Source organism: Physcomitrium patens, chromosome 1, assembly GCF_059467195.1.
Source record: "Physcomitrium patens ecotype Gransden chromosome 1, ASM5946719v1, whole genome shotgun sequence".
In the NCBI taxonomy this organism is placed as follows: Eukaryota; Viridiplantae; Streptophyta; class Bryopsida; order Funariales; family Funariaceae; genus Physcomitrium; species Physcomitrium patens.
The window spans coordinates 5,558,534-5,570,974 of record NC_143410.1 but is presented as its reverse complement, the minus strand read 5'-3'; the positions used below and the strand labels follow the sequence as shown (position 1 = coordinate 5,570,974).

General features: G+C 39.2%; 2 protein-coding genes across 2 annotated transcripts; both read left to right on the top strand.

Annotated features, from left to right (window-relative positions):
- The first annotated feature begins 1,937 nt into the window (after positions 1-1,937).
- LOC112283053 (uncharacterized) lies at positions 1,938-6,402 on the top strand. Its single transcript, XM_024521336.3, has 10 exons — positions 1,938-2,474; positions 2,640-3,415; positions 3,693-3,754; positions 3,858-3,912; positions 4,250-4,348; positions 4,724-4,810; positions 5,058-5,174; positions 5,550-5,642; positions 5,904-5,934; positions 6,043-6,402. The coding sequence occupies exons 2-10, from the start codon at positions 3,209-3,211 to the stop codon at positions 6,267-6,269; spliced, it is 978 nt and encodes a 325-aa protein (XP_024377104.1). The 5' UTR covers positions 1,938-2,474; positions 2,640-3,208; the 3' UTR covers positions 6,270-6,402.
- Positions 6,403-7,239: 837 nt separating this feature from the next.
- On the top strand, positions 7,240-10,537 carry LOC112283037 (malate dehydrogenase, glyoxysomal). The gene is made up of 9 exons (XM_024521335.3): positions 7,240-7,344; positions 7,660-7,875; positions 8,089-8,403; positions 8,679-8,768; positions 8,953-9,036; positions 9,171-9,206; positions 9,594-9,683; positions 9,952-10,046; positions 10,313-10,537. Exons 1-9 carry the CDS (start codon positions 7,276-7,278, stop codon positions 10,401-10,403), a joined length of 1,086 nt encoding a protein of 361 aa, XP_024377103.1. The 5' UTR covers positions 7,240-7,275; the 3' UTR covers positions 10,404-10,537.
- The last annotated feature ends 1,904 nt before the right edge of the window (positions 10,538-12,441 follow it).

The following is a 12,441-nucleotide window of genomic DNA, read 5'->3' as shown; positions in this document are numbered from 1 at the left end:
ACTTAATCAATTGCAAGATCAAAGCTTCTTATTATTATTTCGAAAGCCAAAAAAATTTAAGTCGTATAAATTAAAGTAAATATTACTAATTTTTGGCTTTTGAAAAAAAAAATTGCAAATTTTAAATATTACTTGTAACACCCTTTCACAAGTTCTTTTCATGACAAGTTGTTGTGATTTGTTTCGGTTTTCATAATCAATTAAATAGTAAGAATAATAATTAAATAAGAAACAATCATAGATGTCAAATGTACAATATTATTTTTATAAAAAATAATATATACATGTAATACATAGCAAATGACAAGATTTTTTCTTCTAATTTTATCATTATATATGGTGTTAAAAAAATATGCAATCTTAATCATTAAAAACATAAATTGATCTTTACAAATCAAGCATGTATGTTCATAAGATTCATGGAATTCTTCAATATATATATATATATATATATATGTATATATAGACATAAATATATAAATATTAATTTTTGCAAAATCAATACTATTTGTAGATTTGTAAATAGTCTCTTGTAACATAATCATTGCTTCATCATATGTAGTAGTTACATATGTGTGTGTTGTTTAGTGATACGCCCCATACTATATTAAATGTGTTGATATATATATATATATATATATTCGTGGAAATGCATGTTGTTGGCCACAAAAAAACATTATAAACTACTTGTTGTAAATTAATCTTTTGTTTGAAGCTTCATATGACGTGAAACTCCATGATACATGTTGTCCCACATTGTGGTGCTTTTGAGCTCCATACCTAGTGTTCTTCATATTTGCTTCACTTTTGATGAAAACAATGAGATATGCAGCTAATTAGAGATGGTTTTTGTCTCCTCTAGTTTATCTTCTAATTTGTTATATATATATATATATATATATATACTTATAAGTGAAAAATAAAGAATGATCATACATAACTCCATGTGTTAGAAGATGATATGATGAAAGTCATGAAGACATGATTGAATATTCATACCCATAAGAATTCAAATTTTCAAAATCACAACCCAGTTCTTGTGTTTTAATAACCTATGTATGAAACTTATTTAACTGGAATTTAATTAAGTATAAAGTACTTTTAATTTTTAGATGATCCACCGACTCAAAGAAAATTGAAAAAAGAAACATATCAAGGGCAACAAAGATTAATGTTGATCAATAATGTTTAAAACTACACGTTTTTTTTTTTATATTATTTATTATTTTTAAACTTTTTACCTTCTATAATTTTTTTTTGCTTTTTCATTTTGATAATTATGATCTGGAAAATAAAGCAATCGTTTATTACTTCTATTTTATAAATATATAAACTACTAAAGCTTATTCAAACTTCACATCAAAAATTTGTTTCATGTACACCATAATACCTTACATAAGCTATACAAATGAATAGTCATCACACAGATCAGAAAATTTCTAAACGTGAAATAAAAAATAATTCTAACCATAATATATATATATATATATATTTTTTCAATTGCAAGGATAGTATACTATCCAGATATATTAGTTAAAATTCTGACCTTGAATAAGATCAATAATATTTTATACTTCAATGACTGTAGCATAATTGTATGGTTGGTATTGTTTCTTTTTGCATGAAACATTAAAAACATATATATATATATATATATATATATATGTACACATACATACATACATGGTGGCAACTTATACTCAATAATTAAAACAGTGCTCTAATATGATTAATCACTTTTATTAAACTTACAAAACGAGGACAGTAAATGTTTCAATCTGAATAACAATACTTAATTTGAATGGTCCACGTAGACGAAGTGGGGAGAGACCTCCCGCCAATTCCTCTCCCCAAAAAGGTCTACCTGGCAGCGCGGGCCCTACCATTCCCGGGCTTTATTGACAAGGTAACTTTCGGAAACTTTCCAGCGGAGCTTTTTCGGCGGCGGAGCTTTTGCGCCTGCCATGGCGAGGACGCTGCTGCTGCTGCAGCATCGAGGCCATGGCAGCTTCGAGGCAGAAATGTGCCGCGACCTCACGTCGACGAAGGCGTCGTGGTGCTGCAGCCACAGCAGAGAATCGCATCGTGCTTGCCGGCTGATGATTATGCGGCTACAGTCCTCTCGCCTTCACAGCTCATTCCCACTCCTTTTTCGCAGATGTTAGGGTTTCAGTTTTTCTCACTTACTAGGTTGTGTGTTAGAGTAAGTCAAATCCTCGGATCGGTTGGGAAAAGTGCGCACGATTTGGACTCTCTGTCTGCTTCATTCACCCTTTGAAATCGTGGTATTTGGATCCGTGTCTTCTCTGTCTCCGAGAGTCTAAGGGATTGGACCGGGATGGCAAGAAGCGGTTGGTGATGATTCCATTAGAGTGGCGATGCGTTTTGTGGAACGATCGCTTTTTACTTGCGCGATCTCTGAGGTTGCTTGGAAGGTCGATCGGTGTGGGAAATTTTGTCGGTGCAGATGTCAGGTAAGAGCTTCTTCGGGTGGTTCGTGGATTTGTTCCTCAGTTGGAGAGAGAGAGAGAGAGAGAGAGAGAGAGAGAGAAGTGGGCATTGTTGTTCTGATGGTTGTGGTTGCAGCTCATACATAGAGAAGGATGTTTTTGTGTTAATCGGAGTTTGTCTTTTTGCAGGGTTAGCAACATGATGCTGGAATCAGGGGTTGAATTTAATACAGAGTGGCGCTAGCGTGGGCACGTTTTTTGGTGTCTGGATGAATTGTTGCTTTACCGTTTTGCGATCTAGAACTTGTTCACTCAAAATTTCGATTCTCTCGTGATTATGCTGAAAGATTTGAAGTATGTATATTGTATTCGAGTGCTTTCATCAATTGCATAATGTTTTAGCACTGAAGAAATGAAAGAAAAGGAGGTTTGATGATGTGATACTTCGCGAGCTTGCAATTCTATAGATGTTCGATTCTCGGTATGAAGATAGGGGTACTGCATTGAGGTCCTTGCCTCTTTGGAGCGAGGAATTGCAATAAATGATACCCAGGATTTTGAAGCTGAATTTTACGTTTCAAGAGGAGAGAAATTCAAATTTTAAGTGTTTTAGGCTGAGTGGTTGTCCAAGTTATCGGGTTTTCAAAGCAGTGAAGAATCCGTGCTTTTCCAATAAATTGGATGATAGCAAGCATATTGGAGTATATATCGACACGCTGTTTTAAAATTCGAATGCGAAGCGGAATATCGATCTGTACATGAAGGTCGTGAAGATGGTGACTTCAGTTAAACTCCGCCCTTATCTGGCGGGGAAACGTCCAGCATTGGACATTGGTCGGAAGGGACGGCGGTGGCGAGTGAGCTTATCCACGAGAGTGTGGCGACTATTACTAGCTACTATTTTTATTGTTCTTATCATTGGTGCTAGCGCACAGTTTCCTCAATTCTCCCACTATATTGAAGGGGTAATATTTCGATGTTATGTCCATATCATTTTCCATCTTATTCTTCGTATCTTTCAAAATGCAAGTGATTCTCAATCTCTAGTAGGCGAAGCTTCATACATGAGTGGTCTTTGAATGTCATAGCTTCTACAGACTAGCTACCAAGCTTACAAATATGCGCAGCCTATCTTTTCCCCATTTATTGGTTCACCTCTCATATTCTTGATTACAGTTGAATTTTTTAGATAGTGATTTTGCATGCACGGGTTGACAATCACTTGATTTAATATTTATGCAGACATTGAAGCGATTTCTGCTCTGGGTGCAAGATGATGCTGGCGCGTGGGGTCCAATTATCTTGTGAGCTGACTTGGCTACTGTTACTTGTCGTATTTGCATCTTGTCCTACTATTGCAGGTCGTATCATATCGGTACCCTAACTTGATGCATGTGGCTTTTGCAGGGCACTGGCATACGTTCCATGCTCAGTCTTGGCTATTCCAGCGTCGATCCTCACGGTATTTCTATTTTCTCATTCAAAACTTTCATGAAGAACTACCACTGTGAAGCCTAGACGTCATGTATGAGGTGTATCACATGTGTCCCACTTCAACTTGTTCAGAGGCATTATATATTTGATGGGAGTATTATCCGGAAGGCACGAGAAAATCTCTCACGCTACAAATTCCAGCACTAGAATATCATATTTGGCTATTAAGCAGTTGTTGGGAAATTGGGAGTAGAGCTTTCGTTGTGGACGGAAATGACTTAGATTGTCATCGCGTTTGGCTAAATGCGTTTACAGTCTAACTTATTCTTCAATAATTCTTGCTAAACTGGTTCTGATTTGAGCAGCTAGGAGGAGGTTATTTATTTGGGTTGGCGGTTGGATTTGTTACGGACTCTATTGGATCGACCTTGGGGGCGACTGCTGCCTTTTTAGTTGGCAGAACGGTGAGAACACTTTTCGCACTTGAAACATTTCATTGTCTGACTCTGGATGCGCTTATAAAACGATCGACCTATTGAGTATTGACATTGAGATTGGTGATATAGATAACATAGCGAAGGTCATAACTGATATTGTGATCAATCGTTAGGGGCCCAATATTGTCTATTTCCGTTTCAGGCTATGAATGAAACATGTTTCTTTATCTGGTATGGTTTCCGCTTGCGCATGACCATAGTATTTCAGATTTAATAAACTATTGAATAAAACTTTTGAGAGAAATTCTCTCTTCATTACTCCATGCACTTGCTACAAACTGTTTGTCCTTTTGTAATAAGATAATATTCGAAGCCGTTTCATGGTTCACCATGTAATTGCAGGTCGGAAGGACGTACGTAACCTCGAAGCTTAAGGATTATCCTCAATTTCAGGCTATTGCCATAGCTGTTCGTAAATCTGGTTTTAAGGTATGTGCAGTTTTATTTTTCTACTTGTGGTATGTATCTGAGCATGCTAGGGTGCGTCATTGATACGACTCCTGTATATTATTTCAGTTACATTAGCAGAATTTTTCATTTTTATTTATTTATTTAGTTTTGTTTCGCCTTGATGCTTGTAAAAGTGAATACATGAGTGCATCTGCAAGTGAAGTTCGGAAAGGATCATCTGAACGTTAGATTTATCTCACATGCTTTGGTTTGTTCATTTGTACAGATTGTGCTGTTGTTACGACTTGTGCCTCTTCTACCTTTCAATGTGCTGAACTATCTATTGTCCGTCACTCCTATTAGTAACACGACCTACATCATTGCAACCTGGTTTGGAGTGATGGTATGTCCTATTATGCTTTTTGTTAATGCAAGTTCTGATTCTGCATGTGACTTTCAATGTAAGACATGGTTAGGTTTTTGTTTTGAACGCTGACGGATGGAATTTTCGTTATGTAGGGTATTAGTGTCGTATTGGTTAGTGCCATTCCGATCATAGACCTATTTCGATATTTCTTTTGTTTGATTTTTGTTCTTTCTTTCTTTCTTCTTGATATAATTTGCGCTAGCTCATCTATAGATGAGCAATTGAACTTACACCTGCTCGACATCGGTGCTAGTTTTGTCTCGACTTGTATTAGTCCTTGGTGAGTACCCCAACTTGTTGATGAAATGAAGATTAATCTGATACGTTGTCTTCATTGCCTTGCATCCATAGCCTATGACACTCGCTTTTGTGTACGTGGGGACAACAATCAAAGACATTGCAGATATCAGCCACGATGGAGCTCATATTACCAATTCCCGCTTAGTAAGTATTTAGCACACTAGTAAAAATTGGTATGCGTAATGACTAGCTCAAAAAGGTCGTGATTCTGAGCTGAGGAATGGAAAAAGTCTGGGAGATGATGCTTGGTGTTGGTGATTTTGGTCTACAAGATTTAATAGGAAGTTCGATAATTTAAATAGCTTGATACTTTTGCCTACCGCACCTCTAAATGACCTGTTTCTCGACAAGTGTCACATTGACACAAGTATTCTAACCCACGTTTGCGCTTGTCTCTGTTCACAGATCGTGCTGGGAGTTGGTCTCTTGGCCACAAGTAGGTCTTTCTTCTGGACTAGTAATTGAAGTCGTTTATCACTGAAGTGTTCTTGAAGTTCAGATCATTACATCACAACACACTAACCATTTCTAAACGTGTGTGCAGTTGTGGTGGGTATATTGATTACTCGAATAGCGAGGGATGCTCTCCGCACCGCGATTGAAGAATCTGGATGCGAGAATGAAACCATAGTAGTTGTGACAGACCCCCTTGGTTCATTGGAGAAGGAACCTGACATTCGACAACCATTGATTGGCAGAATAGATCCATCTTGCTATAGCATTGATGGACCGCAGCCTCCGGCACATAAAACACTTGATGCAGTCTTGTAAAGTTCTCCTTTGCGTCTTTTACCAGCTCATGTGCATGTATATTCTAAGAATTGGTACATGAAATCATTTTTTGACATCGAGAATGTAATGTGAAATATTTCCTCAGTAAAATTTATCGATTCAACAAGTTTAATATTTTGGGACATGCTCTCTACAGAAATAGGACTTTAACTCTACCCATGACGTTCCACAATACCGCAACTATGGGACCCTTTACCTGTTTCATTTTACTGGAATACTTTCATGACATACAATGACTCACTTTCACAATTAGAGGGTCACCATTGAAGGTCCCCAACTACCATATTGAATGACTTTGTTCAAATAGACTGCTGCTCCGTGGGTGCTTCTACCCACTGTAAGGAGAAGACAGGATTGGGCCGGACGGGAGTTCTACCTACTCTGGCCGTGAAACAGGATAAAAGTGTGCTTAAATTGGATCCACTTTAATGACCACCCTAGAATGTTAAGAGATTTGTTTCAAGCAGTGCAAAGCCATAAATTGTGGGTTTCCAGTGTTTCCAAGGATGCCACCAAAATCAATCGGTTTTGTTTATAGCATTCACTTCGAAACTCTAAACAGGAAGATTCTTGCAGCGAGGTGCATGCTCCACCCGCATTACCGACACTTGTCGAAATTCTCCGAACGATGCAGCGGCTCCGCGAGATTGGGTACAACGCACAGAGGAACGTACAGAAAAGAGAGATAGAGTGGGGCATTATGATGGTCCTCTCAAATTGGGGGCTGAGGACCAGAAGAATTTGCAAGGCTCTCTTCTAAAGACCAGCTGAGGATGGTAAACGGACGCATCTCCGCCACCGACGCCATCCCAACCAGCTCCTCGCCGCTGGATCCAGCCGCGTCGAAAGGACCCTCTTCACTGGGAGTGGGTCTTTTCTCGGCCCGTGACCGTGCCCGAGGTCTGGCTTGAAAGCAAGTGAGAAATTATACTGCAGCAGCTAATTCGACAAAGCTCTACGACCCTGCATTAGGAAAGTTGCAGCCATGGAGGAAGCTAACGCGCGTGCGCAAGTGAGGATGGCGCGAATTGCCTCGCACATGAGAGCGCCGGAGGTGAGGCGAATTTTTACAGACAATTCCGAGGTCTTCTGGTCTTGGTTTGTGGAAGTTGTGTGTAGTGAGATCCAGGGGGGGGGGGGTGTTTGGACGTGATGGGGTGTCTGTTTTTACTTATTTATTTATTTATTTTTGTGGTCTGTTCGTGAAGCTTTCACAATCCATTACTGCGGCCTCATTTTGCTATCTATCAGTGAGGTGGTGTTCGTTTCTTTTGAGGAGGTTATTGTCTGGATTGCTTTCATGGAGGGAAGTATTCCGGTGGATTTGTGGAGTTAGATGCTTGCGTTGATGAGATGGAATTGATTGCAGGGAAACAGCATGGTTGGGTTAGAGAGGGAGCCTACTCGTGCACGGGGTGCAGCTCCAGGATTCAAAGTGGCGGTGCTAGGAGCAGCCGGAGGAATCGGGCAGCCCTTGTCGCTGCTTATGAAGATGCACCCCCTAGTGTCCACTCTCCATTTGTACGATGTTTTCAACACCCCTGGAGTTGTTGCTGACTTGAGCCACACCAATACGTCTGCTGTGGTATTATCTCCTACCACATTCTCCATCTTCATACTCTAACTGAATTGCACAAGTTGTTTTTAAGTCTCTAATTTGTAGTGCCAAGTTCTTCTGTTCAAGCTTCAGTGCTTTGTTTTTAAGGAACGTTTTGGCATTACGATATTGACATCACTAACGTTGGCTGGTTCATTGGCTCCTGAACTTACATAAGTGCACCTCTTTGTTTTTTTGGAGGTGCGAGGATTTCTTGGCAATGACCAATTGGGGCCTGCTTTGACCGGAATGGACTTGGTCATCATTCCTGCTGGAGTGCCACGAAAACCAGGTATGACAAGAGACGATTTGTTCAACATCAATGCAGGTATTGTGCGTACTTTGATCGAAGGTTGTGCAAAGCACTGCCCGCGAGCATTCATCAACATCATCAGCAACCCTGTGAACTCCACCGTCCCCATTGCTGCTGAGGTGCTGAAGCTGGCTGGTGTATACGACCCTAAGCGCCTCTTCGGAGTTACCACTCTGGATGTCGTTCGGGCCAACACTTTTGTGGTAAGGTTCTGTTTATTTTGCTTGTTTTATCGTTGAACGAGTAGGCTACTGTGCCTGATTATATGGAGAAACGGGTTGAAAACTCGAACGTTATATTCGAACAAGGTGTTACTTTCTAAATTCTCTATTTGTAGGATCCATTTTTCTTGTAAACCAGGTTTGGATAGTCTGGAACTCAAAAGTAGAACACAGTGGGTTTAATGGTTTTTAGGTGTTGTGTGTAAGCTGTAGAAAGTCCGCATCAAGCTAAGCTTAGCAGTTCTACACTTGTGCAGGCTGAGGTTATTGGCGTGGATCCTAAAACCGTGGATGTGCCAGTGCTTGGTGGACATGCTGGTATTACCATCCTGCCCATCTTGTCTCAGGTGAGATACCGAGGAGGTCTTATTGTTGTTGTTTCTTTTCTTTTCTTTTCTTTTTGTCTCAATGACTCGTGAACTCAATCTTTGTAGCTTTCATCTATTCTTGCTTATTTGTATGTAATTCAACAGAAACTACATTGTGAGGTCATGTCGCTCACACGCGTTACATTAATTGGGTGTTATTCAGGTGACCCCCCAATTTACCTTCACAGACAAGGAAGTGGCATACTTGACCAACCGTATTCAGAATGGAGGAACTGAAGTGGTTGAGGTAAAAATGCACATGACCACTCAATATTTTTGGCCACTATGTTTATTTTTTGATGTTGAGCATTCTATTCTACGATTGAATTACATAGTGTTTGAATAAATACCAGCGAGTTGACTCTGGATTATTCATAACAGGCTAAAGCAGGAACAGGATCTGCAACTTTGTCCATGGTAAGCTCATCAGGCAACCTCATCAACGGGAACTGTTATTTAATAACAAGTTTGTCGTTTATACCTGTGCATAATAGACATGTTACTTTTGCTTCTACTAATTAGGATCACTCTGCAAATTACTCTTTTGTAAACCTCAAATGCAAGGGTTCTGTAGTGTTAGTGTGTATTTTCAAGTTCTGCTCGATCTTTTCCGAACCCTCATCTGAGTTCAAGGAATCCTTATGCTACTCGAATTTAAGAGTTGCCTCACAAATATTTCTTTGTCTCGTAAGAATTCTATGGGGTAAATGTCACGTAGAAACATGTGCTGAGCACCTGCGTGAGATTGCAATAACTGCGCCACCCTCGTGTCTTACTGATCCTTGTTCATGTTGCTCTGTTAAGGCGTATGCGGCTGCTGAGTTTGCGCAATCCTGTCTACGTGCATTACAAGGAGAGTCTGGCATCATTGAGTGTGCTTATGTTGCTTCTGAGGTACGAAATGACCACTCTAACCTATTACATCAACGTTACATTGGAATACTTGCATATTTTGCAAGAACCTTCAGTAGCATTACATTTTCAGATGGAGGTTTGTCCGTATTTCAGCACATAATGCGGAGTCAGATGTACTAGACTACGTCACAGTCTTGCTTGTTTGTGTTTGTCTGATGGCAACTCCTCGTGTTCATGGACATGTCTCATGAAACGTACTTCTGCACGCTTTTGTGTTATTATAATAACAGCAATTCCTTGTGTGCAGGTGACTGAACTGCCCTTTTTCGCAACAAAGGTGAGGATTGGGCGTGAGGGTATTGAGGAGATCTTTCCTGTTGGACCGCTGAATCACCATGAAAGGTGAAAAGTTTCACATCCTTTGCGCACACTTTTTTAATTCCATTCCTTTGGTAATATGTTTATGTGGTGTTCTGAGTTCTAGTGACCATACAGTGGAATTCAAGAACCATATGATCAGTAATGGAGATTGACAAAAATGCCTCGACTGCGCGAGACTTCGAGACACATCCAGTCAGACAAAGCATTTTATGCTGCATCTGCAAAGGTTGTATGATTCTAAATATACCAGCACACGCTGATGTGAGAAATTTGTGGTGGTTTTGCAGGGAGGGTATAGAGAAATTGAAACCAGAGCTTCGCCAAAGCATTGAGAAAGGTGTTAACTTTGTACATAACCCACCACCCAAAAAGTCCTAAACCTGTAAATCTAGGAGGAGACTTGAAGCTAGTTGTAGTGACTTTTTATCTAGTTAAGTGTGCAGTTTATAATGGCTCTCAAGTTTCATGTACTATGGTGCTTAAGCGTGGAAATTTAAGACGATTACAACTTAGGATGTACTCACTACAGAAAGCAGTCGTAAAGTTCTGTTTTAAATCACCTAATGGATATGGATTATATTATTATAGGCGTAAAGATGAAAAATGCACAAGAATGACACACCATCAAATATACACTCTTCAAAATGTACCTTTCATAAAATACAAGCAAATATTTGATCAGAAATTACATGAAGAAGATTGGAAGGAACATTTGAAAATGGCATAGTGCTAGTATGAGAACAGATGTCGAAAAGATTTCTTCCATAATACCTCAGGTGTTCAAACAATTTATTAATCTTCCGTTGAATTTATTTGGCTTATATTTATTATAATTAGAGTACATTAAAATTACGGCAGATGAAAAATACAAATAATTGCAGATCATGATATGTGACACTTAAATCAAAATCCTTAGAATTAAAAATTAAAAATAGTACGTGCTGTTAAATTTTAAAGAATGAAACTTATATCATCTAAGAATGTCAGAAATTTTACAAAATGTAACAAAGCATTTTATTTTCTATTATTTGTGCATAAAAGCAGGTTTTTATTTAAAATTTCATAATGTAAAAAAAATGTAAACATTTTATTTTAAAAAAAAACACACAAATAATTTTTTTAGCACATTATAGTTTATTATTAAAATATCAAATGTATATAGGGGAATGTTAAAACGACCCAGATTTTTATGCAAGATTGTTTCTCCGTTGCACGCTTCTTGTGCAGGAGGTTCTGTAAGTTTTGCTTATGTCGCATAGTAATATTTATCGAGCTCTATTGTAAGCAGGTCTGTCAGATTACTGCTTTCAGGTGCTTCTAGCTCTTCCTCAAATGCCGGTTACTGCAGTGGTTGCCGATTACTCTGAAGCTGTGTTATCTGATCGCTTCCAGGAACTGATCTTAAACCCGTCAACAAGTCCTGATGTAGATGTCAATAATGAGCAAGATACGAAAGCTTTTGAACTAGATCGCCCAAATTTGTCAAGAGTTGAAGAGTGCCAACGAATACCTCTTGACCACAATCACAGTAACTGCGTGGTCGCAATGAATCTAATCCAAACTCGTAGAAGTGCTACGGATGCTTCTCTACTAGGGGCAATTCTTTCAAATTCTTTGACAAGACAACCAAATCCACTCCTGCGTTTAATTCAGCGACAGCGTCACCTTCGACTCCTCGATTCAGTCATGTTGAGCGACAGTAGGCGTCATAATGACTGAGAAAATAATGACTGATCATGGTGGAGTCACAGCAAGAAAGTCCTTAGCTTTGAATTCCCTGACTTGTAAGCAAACCGTTGGCAAATCAAAGCAAAGCAACGAAATGAAGAAAACATCATTTCCACAAATACTAAAAGCACCAGAAAATTAAAAAGAAGTTTTCAGTACGATCAAGTGAGCATTGGATAGATTTGGAGTCACAAACATGCTCAGTTAGAAACTCGTACAAACAATACACGATCGTCCACAGCTGAGAAAGAAACACAAACGCGGTGGAGGACACGAGGTCGTAAGTACTTGAATCGTCTCTAGACTGAGGAGATGGTTCGAGTCTACCCCCTTTTCTAGTAGATGAATCTGAGATAACTGCTTACTCAATTACAGAGCCTTCAGCCCCAGCGTATTTTGTTTTCTCGGGCCAGAGCCCGATCTGGCTAGCTCTATTGCACAATCTGTAAATTCACTATCCACAGTGGTTCATTTCTGTGGGGTGGAGTTGAAGTTCCTTCCACCACTTGGCGGACACAACAATCTGAAGACTCTTAACCTCTCCGCTAATGCTGTAGGACTATATTTAACATCCATTTTATTGTTTTGCCTTTTTGTCCCCACAAGTGATTCTTTGTAGTCCATGTCATTTAATTTAGAATACACGTGACATAACATGTTTGGATTGGGATAGCCACATGTGGCTGTT